Raw genomic sequence first — 20647 nt, forward strand, 5'->3', positions numbered from 1 at the left:
CCGACCCAAATTACAGATTCCAGTACGAGAAAATGTCTTTTCTTCGATTCTGCATTTAAACCTTTAACCCAGATGGAGTCCAAAGTCGGCTCGCTGTCGCAGGTGTTCTGTGTGTCTCTGCCCCAACACGTCTGAAGTTCTGCACAATGACTCAGTCAATTAAGTCAGGCATGTTGGAGCAGGGAAACACTGAGAACCTGCAGGATTGTGGTCCTCGAGGACCGGATCTGGACACCCATGTTGTTATAGTTACCTTCACTTCTCCCCTCTCTACCTCTCAGCTGGATTCCAGTTGCTCCAGTACGTTTTAAAGTTTTCAATCATATGCTGAAAAAAGTCATTTTTTGTATCAAATCTATGTCTGGAACTTGTAACCGTGGCGATCTCTTCACACTGCCGTTTACAGATGCTGCTTTGTTTTTCTTTTACTGGCCACCTGCAATATTTACGACATCTTTTTCCTCCCATCATGTTTTCTGTCAATAAATTACAGTAAAATCCAAATCCAACTCCGACCATATCATTATCATTTCTCGGGGTGTGACGTTATGCTTTTGTCCCGATTCGATTCCGATTTTTTGGGTGCCGATTCGATTTAAATTGCGATTCTCACAATTCTTTGATACTGCTAATTTTTTATAGATTAAAAACAAAATAAATGTATAAAAACTTTTTTTGCTCATCATTTTTCTTGATTTCAATGAGGAAAAAACAACACAATAAGCCAGACCATCATTCTGCTGCTAGAATGCCCAAGAAGACAAGTAAAAATATCAATAAAAACAAGAAAAATGACAAAAATTTTATAGTGGATTATTTTTATTTATTTGAATTTTTTTTTTTTTCTTTTTTTTTAAACGAAAAATCGATTTTAAAATTGTAAAGCAAAAAAAATCCAGATTTTCGATTTTTGGATTAGATTTTCCCACTCTTAATAATCTCCCCCACGACCTGCACCCAGCAGCGGTACATGGCTGTTCACAAACAGGGGAAAGATTTGGTGCATTAGTATGCACTCGCCAACGTCTCTCATATAATACCTTCCTATGTTGTTTTTTCCACTTTTTTTATTTGTGGGGCCAGAAAGTGAAAATCTAATATCTTTCTTCCATCTAAATTTTCTTTATAATCTGAGTTTGAGGTAGAGAACTGGGCTTTCCGAATATTTGTGCAGTCTTCATCCGTTAATGTCAGCTTAGCCTTTTTCTCCTGTTTTATTTGATTGGACTAAGCTGCCTTTACGTCTGAGGCAGCCAAGGTCTTCCAGCATCTTCCAATGCCACTCAGGAGGTTTTATAAGTGTGGTGGTCGGCGCTACCCTGCATGCTGTTGCATGCTGGGACACCTGACTGAGGTAACCGCGGTAACCAGCGGCAGCAGACGAACTGATCTGCAAGACCAGCAACATTACTGGGAAGGAACTGGACTCTCATGGTGGTGAAAATAATGATAAAACTTAAGAAGAAGGAATTTGTTCAGCAAAGGGCCCATTCCACTGGGAGCACCAGCCAAAACTCATGATGTAACTATATATATATTACAACCATTTTTACTAGAAAATCATAAGAAAATCATGTTTTTCCATTGTAGAGTTGTTATAAAACACTCTAATCTTGGGGATTAACTCTTTACCCCGTGATGCCTGTTGTTGCAGATATACAACAAACTATTTATTTTATAAAAAAAAAAAAAAGTGAATAAATGCAATCTATTTTATGCATTTATTCGCTTTTATGCACACTTTATTTTATTCAAATCTGTCTTCCAATTTTTCCCACTTATTATTTTTCAAACAATCATAAATAAGTTCACGGCTTAAAGCCCCAGAGTGTGAGAACGACTCCCATCTAGTGTTTCGCTAAGATAATGCAAACAACCGAGCAGAGCTCTCAGCCGTTTCGTCGTTTAAGCACGTTATTACGTCTACGGAAGCCGCAGAGAGTCATAAGTGTGTAAAATTCCCAACATCTTTGACAAGTTGGAGCATCCTGCCAGGTGATGAGGTGCAGGACGATACATAATTCTGTTTAATAAGTTACAAGCTGTTCTCCATGTATTTAATACCAAGCTACTGCTAATAGCTAATGTCATCGTGTGACATCGTGAGACTAGGGAGGACATTAACATTTCTATGAAAACTCAGCTGATATTAATTATGAAACACGAGGAGAAACTGTGGGAAAATACGTCTGAAAGAAGTGTGGCCTGCTGGTATGACTTCTGTGAAGAGTAACAACAACTGAAACTCTGCAACGGCGCTTTTCCACCATGGTCTAAATAACAAATTAGCATCTCTGCTGTTTTATTCAACAAGTAACAGAAAATGATGCGACTCAAACAAGAAGATAAAGTAGCTGCTGGACTACCTCGCCTGTTTCTAACAAATACAAATAAATAATATGTAATAATATATATTTTTCCTTTCTTCTTCTCTTTCTTTTTCTCTCTATGAGGTGTATTTCTGTTTTCTCTTCTTCTCGTTTCTCTTTCTGTCCCTCTTCTGTCCTCTCCGGTCTGGTCCAGCGGTACAAACTTTGTAATACAAACAATTATGCAAAATTATAAACACAAAAATGAAATAAGAATCCATAATATCAAGGGGATCATTATATCTATGATGCTTCTCTTGGCAAAGTAAATATGCCCAGTAGAACACAGCATCCAGAAAATCATTCTGCTTGCTTAAATGCTGGAAAAAAAATTTTTTAAATAAAAACAATACTTGATTTTTGCTAATAAAAGCAAAATTAGTGACACTTTTAAGGGATTAAAAATCCATGCCATTTTTTTTGTCGTTCTTTTTTTCCCCCCATGTTTAAATATTAAGTTAACTATTTGTACCTGTCTGAGGGTCTGAGAAGTACTTTTTAGTTCTCAAGTAGTAAATATTTGTACTGTTTCTGTGTGCGGAAGAGAAAAAGAATTATCTGTCTTTTAGGGCTGTGATTGTAAAATGTTTCATTTTCAAAGCAGACTGAAAGACGGTGATCAATGAAACAATACTAACCCAACACAAACCTGACTTAATTAGCAGCGACACACTCATGTTAATTAGCTTCTAATCAACCACTGATTTGACTCAGGTGTGTTGCAGCAGGGAAACCACTAATACTTGTTGGAATGTGGCCCTCGAGGACTGGACTTGCTACAACCGCTGTACCAACGTCAAAGATGGGAAGATTTGTTCCAGATCGACTTCTTCTGCATCTTCAGGTGCTTTTTATTTGGCAGTTTTGTCCTCCTTCTGCTCCTTTTCTTTTTCTTCTCTGGTTTGTTCCTTTAGCCAATTATGTATCATTTCTACAACTCAACGCTGTCCCTGCGACTTCCACTGATATTATTGCGTTTTAGCAGGAAAAAAAACCGAACTACGCCCATAACCAATGCAGGACATTGACGAAACTGCCTGTCTGCATAAAAGGGCCTTTAGGGTTCAATTAAGCACCTTTTTCCCCTAAATGTCAGAAAACCTGCATCCTGGCATTAAGCTGCAGTTTTTCCTGCTTGAGGAAGATCGCTAAGAGCAAAATGAGTTCCTCCAAAATCCCCACAAACCAATCTGATGCGATCTGAAGAGGCAGGAATGAATCTACAGGACTGAAAGGGTCCATCGCCAACATCCTGGTACCAGACTCTTCACCCTTTTCTCTTCCATGTTGTGACGGTAAGTCGGAGGACGTTCTCAATATCAGGCCGGCGACCACATTAATGTGCATAATTGGTCTAAAACTGGCTGAAGGACGAAGGCAGTGCTGGTAAAGTAGTTCAACAGTTTCGTGCCACAAGCTTCTTCACAGCAGATCAAAGCGAGTTTTCATAATGAGAGCGACGACTCGGTGAAAGAAACTTCAAACCCTCGACACAAAATGCAGAACAAAAGCCCCGAGCGAGTAACCTCGCTACACTTTCTGATCCTCATCTGAACTTTGAAGCGCAAATACAAAGTATCACCAACAGTGTCTTTTTTTTTTTATCATCTTAAGAAAAACTGCCAACGCACAGCCGCATCTCTCCCACGCAGCGACTTATTTGTGCTTTTATCACACACAGGCTCGACAACAGCACTGCCATGCTTTCTTTTGTGGCGCGCTGAAGAAGCAGCAACATGCGGCAGGACCAGGATCAGGATGAGAGGGCAGATTATGCATACATGCACCTGTTTAAAGCCTCCTCTGTGGTGGATTCGTCACAGACGCTGTGAAAGATGCGTCCTGTGAAAATTATTCATTGATGCAGCAGGGAGCTTTCAGCTCTGAAATCTACACATCTGCGGTAGCGCTCATGCAGCAAGGGGTTCTGGAGGCGACAGCAGATGATGGCGATCTTAAAGACATTTTTTTTTATCTTGTCCATCTGCAAATCCACTCCTTTCACTGAAACACAATTCTGTTCCTTTGTGTTTGTTTGTTCTCTTTTGTCATCGCCTGTCCTACAGCACGGTGGAAGCCTCATCTGGGGAATCATATTCATGTAAATACGCGCCACTGGGAGGCTCAGAGGCTCATGTCTGTGCCCCACCATGACGAGATGATGCCTTAGAGTGGACGCCGACGTGCAGAGATGTCTTCATTTGCATGTTTCCTACAAAGTGGAAACAGTAAAGCTGCAGGAGTCACTCCTGTCGTTTCCAGGAAGTCCTGGAAACTCGCATCAGGATGCAACAGAGGAACAAAGTTCAACTGAACGAGTGACTGACTGAAGGTGTGTGTGTGTGTGTGTGTGTGTGTGTGTGTGTGTGTGTGGGTGTGGGTGTGTCAGAGCACTTGTCGCGCTCACCGTGCGTTGATGTGTGTGATAGTATCTGTGTAAACTGTGAATCTGTTTTATACAAATCTCACTTGCCTTCCTGCAACTGCAAACACACACACACACACACACACACACACACACACACACACACACACACACACACACACACACACAAGCCTCCATCCCTGTTGTCACTGACACACACACCCGCCGATTGGCCGCCGTTGAAGCAAGGCATACACTGTTCCCTAGCAACAGAGCGCTGGTTAACCAATAGGGGGCTTCCTGTGAGGAAGGGGCTAGTTTTCCATTCTGCTGTTACTAAGGTGCAGAGAGGACGGCTGGGGTTGTCTCTGCGCCTGTATCTGTGTACTCTGTGTGTGTGCATGTGTGTGTTTCAGGCAGGTAGCAGCAGCCTCTGGCTTCCAGCTCCGTCGCACCGCTGCAGACAAAACGCGCAAGTTGTGCGAGGAGCCGAATTTAGCAGTTTGCACACATGCAAAGTGAGCGTGAGAGAGCATGGGAGTGCGCTCATAACGCACACAGTGTGTGTGGTTTTCCACTTTGCTTCCTGTTGCTTTCATTACCTAATACCTCCACCACATTACCAACCAGGATTAGCGCCGTCCTCCAGCCTAACTCGAGATACAGCCAAAAAAAAAAAAAAAAAATCATTTTACAACAGTATAATCCCCTCTGCTTCCTCGCAGCACACACACACACACACACACACACACAAAAGATCTTTCTGTATTTCACAAGGTTGTGCTTCTCCCACAGGATTATCTTAATATGTGGGATAACATTGTGTTATGTCACCGGGGATGGGATGTATCCTCATGACAGTGGTAACAAATCCTTTTAGTCAAATCAATGTGTGACAGATATGACGAACGCACCATACAGCTGCTGTCCGGTTATAAATCCATGCAGACGGCCAGAAAACTGAAATGTAAAGCTGCAATAATCAATACTCTTATCGTCACAATGGATCGAGTGACTGAGGGAACTGGGCCGCTCCTGGCGAACCCACTTCAGCCTGCAGACGTTAAGAGGTCATCTTACAGTATTTGTCGTGTTTAGTTATTTAATGAGTTACTTTTCATTTTGTTCATCCCTGTAATGAGTCAGACTTTCTCATGATTGTTAAAAGATTTCTTCTGGAAGTTTTTCTCTGCTTTTCTGTTTCCAATCCAGTCTTTGTACCCGACTGTGTTCAGAGGAATTTGTGTTTATTTAAGTCACTAAATGTGTCTCTGTGTCATTCAACTTAAAGGATGAAGCAGTGTTGTGTAGGCCTGAATGATCTGCAGGAAAATAATCTAATCCTGATTTCTCCTGACAAATATTGTGATTTAATCCAAAGAGTTTTCTGCTTCCATTCAGCATCTTATATGTAACGGAGGATTATTATTAAAGGAGACTAAATCAAAATATAAACACAAGGATGTAGAACTGACTGCAAGATTCAAGCTGCCAAAACACTGAAGTTTCCTCTGGAAATGGTTCATAATTTGTCCTTGTAAAAACTGTAAAAGCTAAACAGTCAGATGTTATTTATGTCGTTTTTTTCTCCACATGATTTCTGGAACATGTAAACATGCGCAGACATGTGATGGGAAGTTTGACGCTTTTAAAAGAGCCGGCTCTTTCGGCTCCGAAATGGTTCTTCATTAAGTTTCACTCACAGCTCCTATTTTAGTCGAAAGTAGCAGTCTTAACTCAGCACATATAAGTAAATGAAGACATTATGTAACTTTTTTACCTTAAAACTCGACTTCCCCGACTTGTTCAATGACGCGGCGACATCTGTCACGTGCTTTTCTAGAGCTGCTGCTGCCCAGCATCGTCCTGAGGCTGAGAAACCGACACTTTACAACTCTTACATCCGGGACGTGTTGCGACGTTTCGCTTCACAGTAAAATAAACTCGCTGTTTTGAACGCGCAAAATCGCCGATTCAGCAAAGAAACGCGACAAGTTTGAAAGAGAGAAAGATGTAAAACAAAAGTCATGGTAAGATCGTTTTCTGCTCGAAGAGAGCTAACAGGTCAGGTAGGATGCAGGATGGATGCTGAATCAGCCTTCGATAGGGGGCGCGTGACGGGAATTCAATTCAGTTCAATTCAATTCAATTCAATTCAACTTTATTTATATAGTGTCAAATCACGGCAATGCCATCTCAAGACGCTTTACAGACAGAGAAGAAAATATAATGAAAGCCAAATCATAATAGCCTATATAAGGAAACCAACAGATTGAGGGAAAATAGGAAAAGTTCAGCAGTGTGTCTTAAACCCTCTGGGGACCAAGGGTATTTTAGAGAAATAAACCGACTTTTTTTTAGTTTAAATGCTAATAAACACCACCTTTCAATACCGCATAATGTCCTATACCATGTTTTTTTTAATTAATTTGAATTGAAATATAAACTGCTATGTAAATGAGGCTCCTTTGCTTGAAATAAAGAGTATTATAATTTCGTAGCATGACTGAAGGTACTGAAGGGGACTGAAGCTTTCTGAAATCACTGTCAGCTGCACACACTGTATCTGTTACCAAGTTATACATCTGTTACGACGCCGTCGTGTCGTTTATGTTGAAATAAACTACTTGAGTAATGCAAATGTTTGAGCAATTATGCATGGTATGCGTGCGTAAAATCTGTTGTTTTCATAATTTTTCGGCCTTGTAAATACAGAAGGCAGCTATCCGACTGCTAATGACACCGATGCAGAGTGATTGACACTGTTTGGAGGCGTTTCCTGAGGCATCATCAGCTCTGACTGGAACACCTATTCTGACACAACACTGTATCACCTATGAATGGGCTACAGTGATGCCGGAACCACCGTCTGAAAGCCCGGAGTCTCCCGGGAAAAAAAAAAAAGTAAGTTTCTATCTTTTATGGTTTGAGAGGATTAAACACAACATGGTTCCTGGCATCGCCGACGATGCCGGCGTCCCCAGAGTGTTAAGTGTGTCCCTTCTTTCCTTTACAAAGTGGTATTACACAAGTCTTTCCATGTATGTAATTGACCGCATGGTGTGTCCATCAAAACAAAGTCCCACCCCTTCTTTCGATTCGGCTCTCTTAGGGAGGAATCGGTTCTCATTCACTACAAAGAACCTACCCTTAGAGTCAGCTCGTTCATGACCGGCACATCGCCAGCGGCCGCCTGAAGATCAGACACAAATCTCTTCCAGGGAGGTGAAGATGCCGAGAACTTCATGTCCTTCATGGATCCGCAGCTGAAGAAGCTGAATCCACTGCCGATCTTAGATCCTACCTGACCTGTTGTGGGGTTTCTCAGCCTCGGGACGCTGCTGTGCAGCAGCAGCTCTAAGAACGCTCGATAGATGTCACTATGTCATCAAACAAGGTCGGGATGCAGACTTTTAAGGTCAGAAAGTTACGTACTGCGTCTTTAAAGGGTTAAGAATCACACTGGAAAAAAACTGTGGAAAATATTTACCTTGATGTTTTTTCCTTTAGACAATAGCGATTAGCATCAATGCCATTTTTGTCTGCTGGTTTAGTTATTTTTTTAAGAAATTGTTAAAATAACAATTATAACAACAAGCAGTAAGGCAGTAATGAGAAAACAAATACATTTTGGTGTCATATAACCAAGCCAAGTGGTAGAGATGACCTGGGAAAGTTTACTTCCACAAATCTCTGAATAACTTGGTCTAGCAAACATTAAAATGTGAAGTTAAAGGGTTAAAAAATGTGCATTGAGATGGCATAGATCTTTATGTACTGTACGACAAAGACTTGAGTTTGAAATGGAGAAAAACTCATCGGTTCAGGTCCAGATGGATTTCAGGACAACTAAGTAGACAAAGCGTGGAAACATCTGGGATTAGGATCCTGACAAATCCTGCCTTCTTTCTGCTCCTGTAAGTACATATTTTAGTGTTTTTATAGCACTATGTTTGCTGTGTGTGTAAACAAACCAGCTGTTTCACTCCAACATGGCCTAGATTCTTCCAACGAACCCAGTCTATGCAGTTTTCATAATAAAGCTGGCATCCTTCTGAATTAAACAAACGCATTAGCTCCAGTTAAAAATAATCTCAGCTGTTCTTGTCGACTCTTACGATCCTGGGGAGTAACAGCAGCTGCAGCTTCATTCATCCCATGAGCTTTAATTTACCCACAATGTATCAGAAGCCAACAGGGAAGCACACCATTAGTAAAGTCATTTACAAACCGCTATAGTTACAGTTTCTTCTTTCTGCTGACGTCATGGTGGAAAAAGTTCGTTTTAACCTTGACAAAGGCTTTGATGTGTTGCATCTGAATGGTGCCCTCGACCCATTTCCTGATTTTTATGGCCTTCTTGATCCATCTTTTGTGTTTGTTTATTTCTGACCCCATTATATCTGTGTTTATTGCATTTGCAAAGCTGCAACACGGCCCGGTACACCGTCAGCTGGGAAATGGGAGACTTCAGACTATCACACATCTGGGACGCTCGCCTCCAGAAACCATCAAACCGCGAGGGACGGGACCAGTATGGTGGATCTATCTGGTCCCTCAGGTTGGCCACGCCTAGGAAAAACGCCACGTCACAGTAGTGTAGTGATCCTTACTGTTAATTCAACAAGAGCCGCACTCAATATACTAAGACAAGAGGAGAGCCGCCCCCCGCTTAAAAAAAAACCATTCCCGCGCTACGTATCCTGCTACGTTGCCAAATCAGTAACATTCAGCTTTTTAGCAAGGAATGGTTATCCTAAATATTGCACGGAGTACCGGCATTTTTATGCAACAGTATATGGTGAAAATACAATAATGCCTCCAGAATGTGGGAGTTTCTTTTTCATTACATAAACGGAGCTACCGACGGAGCGGCTCTTTGGTGGAGTTCAGTGCAGCTGAAATCAGCCAAAACTGGCAACTCTGACAGGGTCAGTTAGGGCCGTTAGGACAGCAACGTTTCTACAAGCAGCCTGCAGCTCTTGTTTGTGGAGAGAACTGCAGAGTTGAGGATCATTATGACTTGTTTAGATGCATTTTCAGAAAGTCCGCGGCTGCTTCATGAGCCGCATGCAACGAGGAACTTTGCAGTAGTGGGATGAAGTTTTTGAGACGGACTGAAGACGTCAGTGGAAACATCTCCAAGTAAAAGCAAACATCTCTCACCTTAACTTTGTCTGAAAGAAGAAACTGTGAATAAAGTTCATAAATAAAAGGAGACAAAATGAGGGTTGCATGGTGGAGTAGTGGTTGGCACTGTGGCCTCAAAGCAAGAAGGTTGTGGGTTCAAGCCTCAGTTGGGTGGAGGGAGGATGTTCACAGCATGCATGTTCTTCTTACTCTGGCTTCTTCCCACCATTCAAAGACATGAACGAGTTAATTGGTTACTCTCTGAGCATTGTTTGTCTCTGTGTGTTGGCCCTGTGATAGACTGGCAACCTGTCCAGCATGTACCCGCCTAGTGCTTGCTGGAATAGGCTCCAGCTTCCTGCAACCTGAACTGGAACAAAGGGTTAAGAAAATGAATGAATCAGTGGAGACAAAATGAACCTTTCATTGAGTCAGAAACAAAGCCATCACTGCAAACAGACATGTCTAGAGAAGAAAAATCACAAGTACTTCTTCATATTTTCATTAAATCTTTATATATGACTTCAGGAGGAACCCTGTGGTGTAAATCAACAATTTAACTACAAAACGCAGCATAATCTAGATCTAGAAAATGATCTCGGCTCATGCACTGGTCAACAACGAGCTACGCTACACAACTTACAAGGTGGATGTGACGCCAGACCAACAGCTTGACTTGTTACTACAAGCTGCTTCTTGCAGATTAGACAAAGTGACATTTAAAGGCAGTTTTCATTTTAGGCATGAAAAGCTACACTCATCCTTTTGAGTGCAGTTTGTGTTTCGTCTCAGAGTTTAAAAGCAGACAGATTCAGGCTGCTGTTTGCAACCTGATAAAACCCGAATGCTTCAGTTCTTCAGCTGCATCCTCCTGCAGCACCGTCGTAGCTGTAGTTGTTCGTTCATGAATAGAGGGCCAGATGTTTCCCTGCAGGGACACTAAATATGAATGAACATTCATCAGGTTGCCACAAATACAACTGCAAATGAATGTTAACGTTGCCCTACTTATTTTTAGCCCAGTCCTCTCAGGTTCAGGGTATGATCTCTCAGTGCAGGCACATATGGCATGCCATCAGCAGAACGCCGTTTAAATGGATGTAAACATCCACAGTGGAAGCTGGAGTGAAAAGCAGGCTGCCACAGAGTGGATGTGAGGGGTGTGATAGCATTTAAAAAGAGGGGATAACAACACACATTTCCTGGTTTTCTCTCCGGGGAGGCTCTCAAAGTGTTGCTTTGGGGTTGGACACATGAGAAATGTCGCCAATAATGGAGTAAGAAACGGAATAAGGGTGTTAAAGGAAGCACGATATCCTCCTCTAGTTTCACATCCATGCTGCTGGACTGTCATGGTGTGAAGTGAGTGTGATTTTTTTTCTTCCTATGGCTCAGGAAAGTTGCAAGTAATAGCCAACACAGGTATTCCCACCCTGACATCAGGACCATGTAGGGACAAAGATTTTTCACTAAAATCTAAACAAGCTGTTAATTAGGTGAAAAGACACACTTAAAAAACATTGAGAGGCAAATTTAAACAGAAATGAACATAGATTATACAGAAACAGGGTTGTGGAAGGTTTTAAAACCAGCTCATAAACTGGTGAGGGTGCCAACATTGGGTATAAAAGGGTGCATCGATTTAACAAAGATTTAGTCTTTTCAAGCCAAGATGTTTGCAGTGCAACTCTTACTGAACCGTTGGAGAACGCCAGAAAAATTGAAGAAAATCTTTTTTTTTAAATTCCAGTTGGTAAAAAATAAAAAATTAAACTGGTCTTTCAGGACTTACAATGCAAAATAAGGGAGAAGATTCAGAGCCTGTAGAAATTTCTGTGTGTAAAAGACGAGGATGGAAATCTAAGCTTTCAGCATTCTGTCAGGCGTAGGACTAGCTGAAATTTTTAGATTTGACTCTCATAGGCTTTAATGTCCTCCTAACAGGAAGTGAAAAGGTTGATCTAGGACCTGTGTTTACCCCATTTTAGAAAAACAACTTTTGTTAATAACGTATAAAACTAAATACATTAATGAGGCAAATTTGTGAAGAAAAAACCCCCAAAAATGTTAAAATCATACAGAGCTGAAAGAAGACACCTGTTGATCTGTAATACATAAAGAGTGGAAATAAGACGCTTCATTGGAATCTATGTTCCGTCTTCACATCCACCAATATTATCCATAAAACCTGCTCAAACCACTCGAGATAATGGAAAAAAAACACAAAAGAAGGAATTACAGGCGATCTTTGGGCTACGCGCTTCTCGACTTTACAACGCTCATTAATAAATGTAAATAAAAAAAAATAGAGCAAGCTTTGAAGTTAAGAGGATCCACATAAGCTCTCACGACATGTGACACAGAGCCTGAGACTGTTTTTCTAAGAATGTGATGCATAATAAGGGTATTTAGATAGTTATTTAGTGATCTAGGAGGCAATATGCGGTATTTTGGAATAAAAACCTGACTTAAGTGGAATTCTGGGTTACTGCGCAGTGGTAGGACCGAAACTCGTGAGAAAACCGAGGACCGCCTGCATTTGAGGGATCTTATAAAGGATGCAGAACTGTGACAAGTGAACAATCAGAGAAAAAAAAACACAGACAAGCTGGATTTCTCTGCTGCTGTTTCCTTTCAATAATATTAAAAATGCTGGGAGTATGAAGCGTGACGTTTGCTATTAAATGAGAGCTCATAACTGTCACTGAAAATCCTCACTCAGCAAAGCTTCACATTGGATGCATGACCGTGTGGACTATCGGGGGACAGTGTCTCGGGTCGGTGCAGCAGATGAAGATATGGATGGCAACAAGTAACTGAAGACTCATTACAAACCAGTACTTAAAAAAACTTAATAAACTTCAAACCCCAGAGATTTGATTAAAGGCCTTGCAGCTTGTCTCCCCATGGAAATAAAGTGGTCACACCTTGCAGTAAAGAAAAACCATTTTACCATCTTGGCAGGTTTTCAAACCAGCAAGCATTTGCAGGTCCAGTTTTGGATTGTCATTAGACTCAGTTAGCGTTGTGTAAAGCAAGTCCTTTCATTTTCTGTGGTAAACTATAATTACCTTCACTTTAATTATATGTTAAACCAATTTTTTCTCAAGTCTTTCAGCGCTTTAGGAGCGCAGGAATCATGGAAATCAGGTCAAATATGAGGCGCTGTGAGAATATCTATTCACCGACGTGCAGTGTCAAATATTATGTTTTGGTTCAAACTGACACATTTTTTCCACCAGTTTTAATGCAAGTTTTTACAGTTTCTCACTAAAAGATATAACAGGAATTCCACCCTTCTGTATGACAATCGGACCGTTACATATTCATCAATGCACTGACCGTATGTTTATACCTAAAGATGAGCATCATTACAACTGCTGACTGAACCTCATCACACACATCATCAGCAAAAAGAAAAAAAGGCATCAGCATGAAATACACACACCTGACAACATTTTAAAGTAATTCAGCTGCTTTTTCCAATAATAAACTTCATTGATTTAACTGTGGAGTAGCTTTTGGGAGGTGACCCTCTTCAGCTGTAGCAAATCAGGAGATGTTTATTGCATCACACCGGTTTAGCATCCACTTTTATCCAAATTGACTTACAAATGAGGGGTACAGAGAGCGAATGGCACTGTATGAGTTTGCAACAGGTTTATGTGTGGACCATAGACCGTATATGAAAGATGAATGGAGCCTTTGGCGGCAGAAAGTGAAGGAATAAGTAAAGAAATCTCGAAGTTCGGCATATTTAGGGGCGTGTCATTTTGATTGACAGGTACCCGATCTCCCGCTTCAAGTTAGAAGAACGTAAAACAACCGCGGTTTTTAGCCGGTTAACAACATGACTTAGCTTTAGCCTGCTTACCTCCTTTAGCTGGTTAGCTCCTGTTATCTCCGGGTTAGCTCGGTTAGCTCTTAGCTACAGAAAGCTCAGAGTTCACCAGATGTCAATCATCCACCATGACGCTCACAGCCCCCCTCTCAGCTCCACCTCTTTGCCCATATTTGTATTTTCCGGGCGAGACGACATGCATGCCTCTGCCAAGATGGCGATGGTAGGAACCGCCCACCGAGCTTCAATTCAGCTCTTCAGGAACCTACCGGTGACGTCACGGAGGCTACGTCCATCTTTTATATAGTCTATGGTGTGGAGTGTGGCGTGTATTTAGCACAGCCACCGTAAAGAGCTGGTTGGAACTTTGGTGGAGGCTTTAAGGCGTGAAGTTTGCGTGTTCCCATGTTACATGTGACTGTCTGTGAGTCTTCACCATAACCTTTACCACATCATGTACTCCTGTAGAGGTGTTTGTGTTTACGTGGTAGAAAGTTAAGTGCGTTTCCTTACCGAGTTGCCTTTGCTTTGCGTGATGCTGAGGTCCTGCTGCTCCGGTGTGATGGGGGAGGATTTCAGAGGGGGGGAAAGGGTGAGGTCCCGGCGTAGAGGCCGTGAATCCATCTTCTCCCCCGGTCTGTCAGGGTTGTGTGCTGAGTCCTTGCCCCCCTCCCTCCCATCTCGGTTCTTATGCCTCTGTCGCTGCACGCCGTGCGAGCGCCCCTCTCCGTGGGCGTGCCCGTGCTTCTCTTCCCCGTGCCCATGGGGCTTGTGGGTGGTGGTGGAGTCTCTGAGCTGTAAAGGCTTCATCTCCATCTCATAGTTGCTAATTTTCTCCTCGTCCTGCTCTAGAAGGCGTCCCCCCCTGCCGTGCATGCTCCTGTGCCCGGACGTCCACGTGGCAGAAGAGGAGGACTCCAACCGCCTGTCCCCTCTGGCCTGTCTGTGATTGGACGAGCCATGCTCCCGTGATTTGTGATTGGAGGAGCTGTGTTTGTGTCCGTTGGTCCGGCTCGCTCCTCGCCCACTCACCCCACTCCCTGCTTTTGACAACATTCCTCTCCTCCTGTCCTCACTCCAGCTGTTGGCCCGGGGATGCTCCCCTTTTACTCCTCCTCCTCCTTCACCTCCCCCGCTACCTCCCTCCATCAACACTTGAATCTCAGTCTGCGCCCCACCTTTCTCACCCTTCTCCCCTCCCTCCTTCCCTCTATCCCCGTGGTCCACGGCGCTCTGCCGGTGGAAACGGGCACTTTTGCTGCGCTGTGACGGCCTGGCAGGAGGAGGCGGCGTATGGGGCGGCGAGGAAGACGGCGGGCTGAGGTCGGGGGTAGCAGCATCATTAGAGGGGTCATCAGAGCCGACACTCTTCATGTAGAGATCCGGGCTTTCTGCTGTACCGGCACTACTCGACAACCCCTCACCCTCCACTTCACTGGATACCTGACGTTTGGGACGTTGCACCTCCATACCTGGACACGAGAAAGAGGACGCACAGTTAGGGAGATGAAGAGCATGTAGTCATGTAGTTATGTTTTAATAACAAGGTACTTTGTTGAGCTTCACCAGGCCGCCGAAGCATGATTTACATCTGGATTTTCACTAAGATGAAAAGTAATTTTGCTTCAGAGCAGGGCCGCTGCTCGACATTCGGAAGCTCACAGCCCCCTGTAAGCTCCACCTCTTTCCCCATATTTGTATTTTCCGGGCGAGAGGACATGCATGCCTCTGCCATGATGGTGATGGTAGGAACCGCCCACCGAGCTTCAATTCAGCTCTTCAGAAACCTATGGGTGACGTCACAGAGGCTACGTCCATCTTTTTATATTTCTATGGTATAGTCAAACAGTGAGTAGAGCAGGGAACAACCCCTGTATTTTGGCTAGACCGCCAGACTTTAATCGATGGGATCAGTAAAAGATACAAAGCTTTAGTTCTTTAGTGCTTTATATTCCCATTTGATACTTCCCCATATTTCAAACACTTCTGGTAATTTCCTGTAAGTGTCAAAGAGTTCTTGTGCTACAATCTGACAGTTCTTCCTATTGGCCCTTTGAGCCTAAAAAAGCCTCTTGCTAAATGATCCTCTTTTATAACCTCTTATCAGAGATGACATGATGTCTAATATTGTACAAGGTCTATGGGGGCAGCTATGATGGAATATTTCATCATAAAAGATGGTTGCTAAGGTGACCCCCCCCACTTGCTTTTATGTAAGCAGGGTCCAAGGGAGTGCATAACACTGCTCTGCTAAACGGGCAGAAGCAGCTTTTTAATAGGGTCTGACCAAGACGTTATGCTGTTCGCACAGACGTTTTAAAACTACTGTTTAATGTGTTTTTTCATGATGGTTAAAAACAACTCGTCACTTCCTAATAAGAGAAGATTCAGAGATGAACCATAGTGGAAGTAAGCTGGAGTTTGGATAGGGAACACTGGGGTGAACTGGGGAAAATCATCTGGTCTATCACAATGCACGAGAAGAAGAAAAGAAAAAACACTGATTAATCTAGGGATTAGGAACATCATGTCTGATCAGGAACTGTAAAAGTAGAAGCTAAAATAAAACAGAAGATGAGTAGTTTTATTTTAAGAGAGGTGTCAAGCAGGTAAGTTCCTCAGGAAGTCATCAGCTGATGTTGATCATGAAGCTCCATGAAGGGTCAGAGCCAGGAAATCCAGGAATGGACCCCTAATTCACTGTAGAAACACCACTACGATCCAGGAAGGGCGAGAGAAAACATAAACTACCTTCATCTTCATGAAAACTACCAGGATCTTCATGTTTCATTTCAGACTAAGTCAGCGTTTCTCAACCCTGGTCCTTAGGGACCACTGCCCTGCATGTTTTAGTTCCTTCCAACTCCAGCACACCTGATTCAGGTTAATTAAACTGCTCATCAAGTACATTGTACGTCTGCCAATGAGCCTTTGATTCAGGTGTGTTAGCTGTTAAGTAGGGATGTCTCTAAGACATGCAGGGCGGTGGTCCCTGAGGAACAAGATTGAGAAACACTGGACAAAGTGAATCATTTTTACATTCTGATTTTACTTCAATAAAACTTTTGTCATTTTGTTTTATTTAGTTTTATTTTACTTTATTTCCATCGTGACCTGAAGCATCATCTTGGCAGACCTGAGCGTCTGTTTCAAGCTAATATGAATGTCTGAGACTAAACAATATTATGATTCTAAAGGTGACTCCTTTTGGCACATAGTTCCCAAAAAGCTAAACGAAAAAAACAAAAAGTCTCATTTCACATGTACATTTTCTCTGAACCAATGAAGGCCTTTATCAATCAGATGAGAAAAACACTTACTTTCGCTTTCACTAAACCAAATCTATAATTGCAGTGGTCTTCATTCGGAGAACAACACACTGAACGTCATTAAGAACACTTTGAAAACTCCTCTTTGAACCTTGAAATCAGTGAACTTTTAAGACTCATAACTTCACAACAATAAGGACTAAAGGTATGGGATGAACTGTTACAGAGCGCACTTGACCCGAGCTGTCATGTAATAACTCATGTTTTATATCCAGTACTGACAAATATGGATTAAACACATTCACAAGAAATTATCAAACAGATTATTAAGATATGAATCCACAGTTTTGTGTACTGTCCCTTTAAACCCCCTTTGTATGTTGTCAATTCAATATTTACTAATGTAAGTTGATGCAAAACACCCCTGTTACATATGAATTTCAACTCCTTACAGCAGCATCATGCAGCTGAAAACAAATAGACACCATGAGTGTTCCCACTTTGCAGAGCAGCTCTGAAGATGTGGTTACAAAACATGTATAAATTTCATGAACCAAGCCCTTCATAAAGACAAACTAGTTGATACACTACCTATATATGATATATGTTGATAACGGGTAACTAAGATGTTTACTTGAGATTTATACCATGGTCTGGGTAAAAACTTGATCCTGATTGGCTGTGGGCTGTCCATTAAAAAGTGTTGTAGGGCACCTATCAAAAAATCCAGTCACATCGCCTGATCGTTCTAAATTATTGCGCTGGCTCAAACGCTAGCTGGTAACCATGGCAACAGAAACTCAGCACATACATACAGCTGTGGGCCGACTCTGTAGACATACCAGATCATTTCTGTGACGGGGCATCACTGTGAAACCAGCCTGCAGGCTTATTGGTCTCCGTCAATCCAGGAGAGACGAGAAGGGAGCAACATATTGTTGTCCCGCTACGTCCCAACCAGCAGCGGCCAGGATCCACAAAAGGTAAATCTCGGTCCTTCAAATGTCACCATGAGGGACATGCTGGTATCACTATCAAAGGTTGCATTTCATTTAAAGTAGTTCATCTTTCTGTCTTACTTATTTGTTTCATACAGAGTGAATGGTGGATAACATTTATAAAAACGATTTAGGATGGACTTACTCGCTTGATGACATAGAAAATGATCAGAGTGAATGCTGGATAATATGAAATGTTTATGAAACTATCTGTGGATTAGAATCATCCTCGGAACACACAGTAGAGGTGCGCTTGCCCTCTGAAATTATTATACTTAATACAAAGTAATATAACGTTAAGCAATCATCTCACTTCCCACCCCTAATTAGGCGTTACCTTGGCAACAGGTCACAACAAGAGATATTAAATAGTCCACTCGGCTGTTTCTTGTGAAAAACTTATGATTTTAACAGTAAATTCAACATTAACGTATTAATAATTGATATAATACTTCTTTCGTAAGTGACCCGGGTATGATCAGAAATGATTAGACGACGTGAAAGCAACTGGTTCACACCTCTGCATCGTCCATTCATTTCTTATAATGGACACCTCATTGGGCATTATCTCTTACATACAGGGTCTGATCCAATGTGGGTGTAGTAATTTGCACGTACAATGTAGAATTTTGCACGTGGGGCTGAACCACGGTTTGCAGGGGATTTATGAAAAGTGATTGCATAAATGAACAGCAGGTGCAAAGACTCCCCATTTAAAGGAAGGTGTTGTCCATGACGTTGTTTGCAGCATGGTGAACTTGGAGAGAAAGCAGGACCTGCAGTAAAGAAATCTGCCTGCCACACAAATAAATGCTTTAGGTCGACAAAACACACTAATAGAAGGTCGTAGGAAGAAGAGAAAGTAAAAAAAAAAAATGCAAAGGCCTAAAGCAGAGAGACGTCCAGTTAAGTGTAATGTGGCATCATATGTTTAGCTGATTATGAATGTAAAGTTTGCATTACGTATGTTATCATGGGTGGGGGGTGGCATTTGGCTAGGAGGCAGCTGGACGTCTCCCTGGTGAGGTGTTCCACACATTTCCAACTGGGAGGAGGGTTTGCAAAAGATCCTGGATGTGCTGATGGGAATATTTTCTCAGCCATCATGAGAACATCTCAGTATCCTCCCGGATGAACTGGGAGAAATGGTCAGTCGAGCTGGAAGGAAGATGTGTTTGCAGAAAGGAAATGTCTGCTGCACGCACACACATTCAAAACGAAGTTATCAGAGTAATATTTTCAAAATCGACCAAAATATGGTGAATTTTTTCTCATAAACCCTGCATATTAAATACATATTATCCAAAGTGTTTGATGCTGATGTTGCATTGCTGGAGCTTGTGCTGTGAACAGACAAAGTTACAGGGTTGGATTTTTTTTTTTTTTTTTTTTTTTTTAAAAACAACAGTTTTTCTAGTTAAACAATAAAATCCAACAAGTGACTCAGATTTGGAAAAAGAAAAGTTCCACCTTTTTAGCTTAACTTTTCACGCAGTCCTTTTATTCTTTTATCTGCAAACAGATGCGAAGGAAACAGTAGGATAGCTGATGAAGATGATGATAATGTTCGGGACATCAAAACACACTGCTGCAGTAAATGTCAGCGCCGACACCTGTTGACGTAGATGCTCTCACACTAACATGGAGCAGAGGGGTTGTTTTAGTGGCAGGAGGAAACAGGACAGCAAAAAGAGCAATCACTGTCACACTGTGTGTGTGTGTGTGTATGTGTGTGTGATCTGTTGGAGTGTACAGTATGTGTCATAAAGTCAGTGTGTGTGCGTGTCACTATGCATGTTCATATGTGCTGGATACCTGCAGCGCTCTACAGGTGTGACTGACAGAGTCAGAATCGTAAAGCTGGAGGGTGGCTGACACTGACCTTTATCACCAACACACACACACACACACACACACACACACACACACACACATATATATATATATATATATATATATATATATATATATATATATAACACACATGTATTTCTTGTTTTTTTGGTCATGCCTGTGTTCCCACATGTGCTGTCAGATGGGAGTCCACCTGGCTTATAAAAGTTGGTGATTGTGTGTATTTCTGTGTGTGAGCCCACCGTTTCCAGGGTGCTGGAAGGAAGGGGAAAACTGCTTGGCAGTGACCCTCGCCATGCGACTCTCCTCCTGGGCTTTCTGAGCCGCTCCCATCGCCGCCTCAGCTTTACCCTGCGCGTGAGCCGTCCTGAAACGTAAAAACACAATGAATCCAGTACAGAAGGTGAAGCGAATCTTTAAAGCGTTTAAAATCTAAAAATAGAAGAGAAACACAATAACTGTCTGATTTGCATAACTATATCCACGAAGAGGCTGAGCTTTGGAACAGTGCAAGTGCACGATAAGCGTTGCACGCTTCACTTTTCACAACTTCTCCTCCGTTAACACCACAGTGGATTCTGGTGTGTTTGTGTTTTAGACAAAAAGCTGAAGTCTTATGATCTCAGTCTTTTTCCAAAGGAATCTTGTTGACCCTGTCAGACCTGCTTTGCATTTAAGTTGGAGAGATTTATCCTTATTTACAACGAAGTTGGCAACCCTCATCGTTCAGTCGCAGGCCGGATGGACAGGAGCTGATTATCACACCGAGCTAAATCAGTCTGACTGACCAGCTCAACTTTCTGCACACATGAGCCATCTGT

General features: G+C 42.2%; 1 protein-coding gene across 1 annotated transcript in view; it reads right to left on the reverse strand.

The window, feature by feature from the left end:
- Positions 1-20647, reverse strand: part of jph3b (junctophilin 3b) — a gene marked incomplete at both ends in the record, with an annotated part of 81673 nt that overhangs the window by 6543 nt on the left and 54483 nt on the right. The window contains 2 exons of the mRNA XM_079260296.1: positions 14219-15177; positions 20069-20193. Of these exons, the coding sequence (XP_079116422.1) occupies positions 14219-15177; positions 20069-20193 (1084 nt within the window). The remainder of the gene's footprint in view (positions 1-14218; positions 15178-20068; positions 20194-20647) is intronic.

This window comes from Telmatherina bonti (genome assembly GCF_933228915.1).
Source record: "Telmatherina bonti genome assembly, chromosome: 2".
Classification (NCBI taxonomy): Eukaryota; Metazoa; Chordata; class Actinopteri; order Atheriniformes; family Telmatherinidae; genus Telmatherina; species Telmatherina bonti.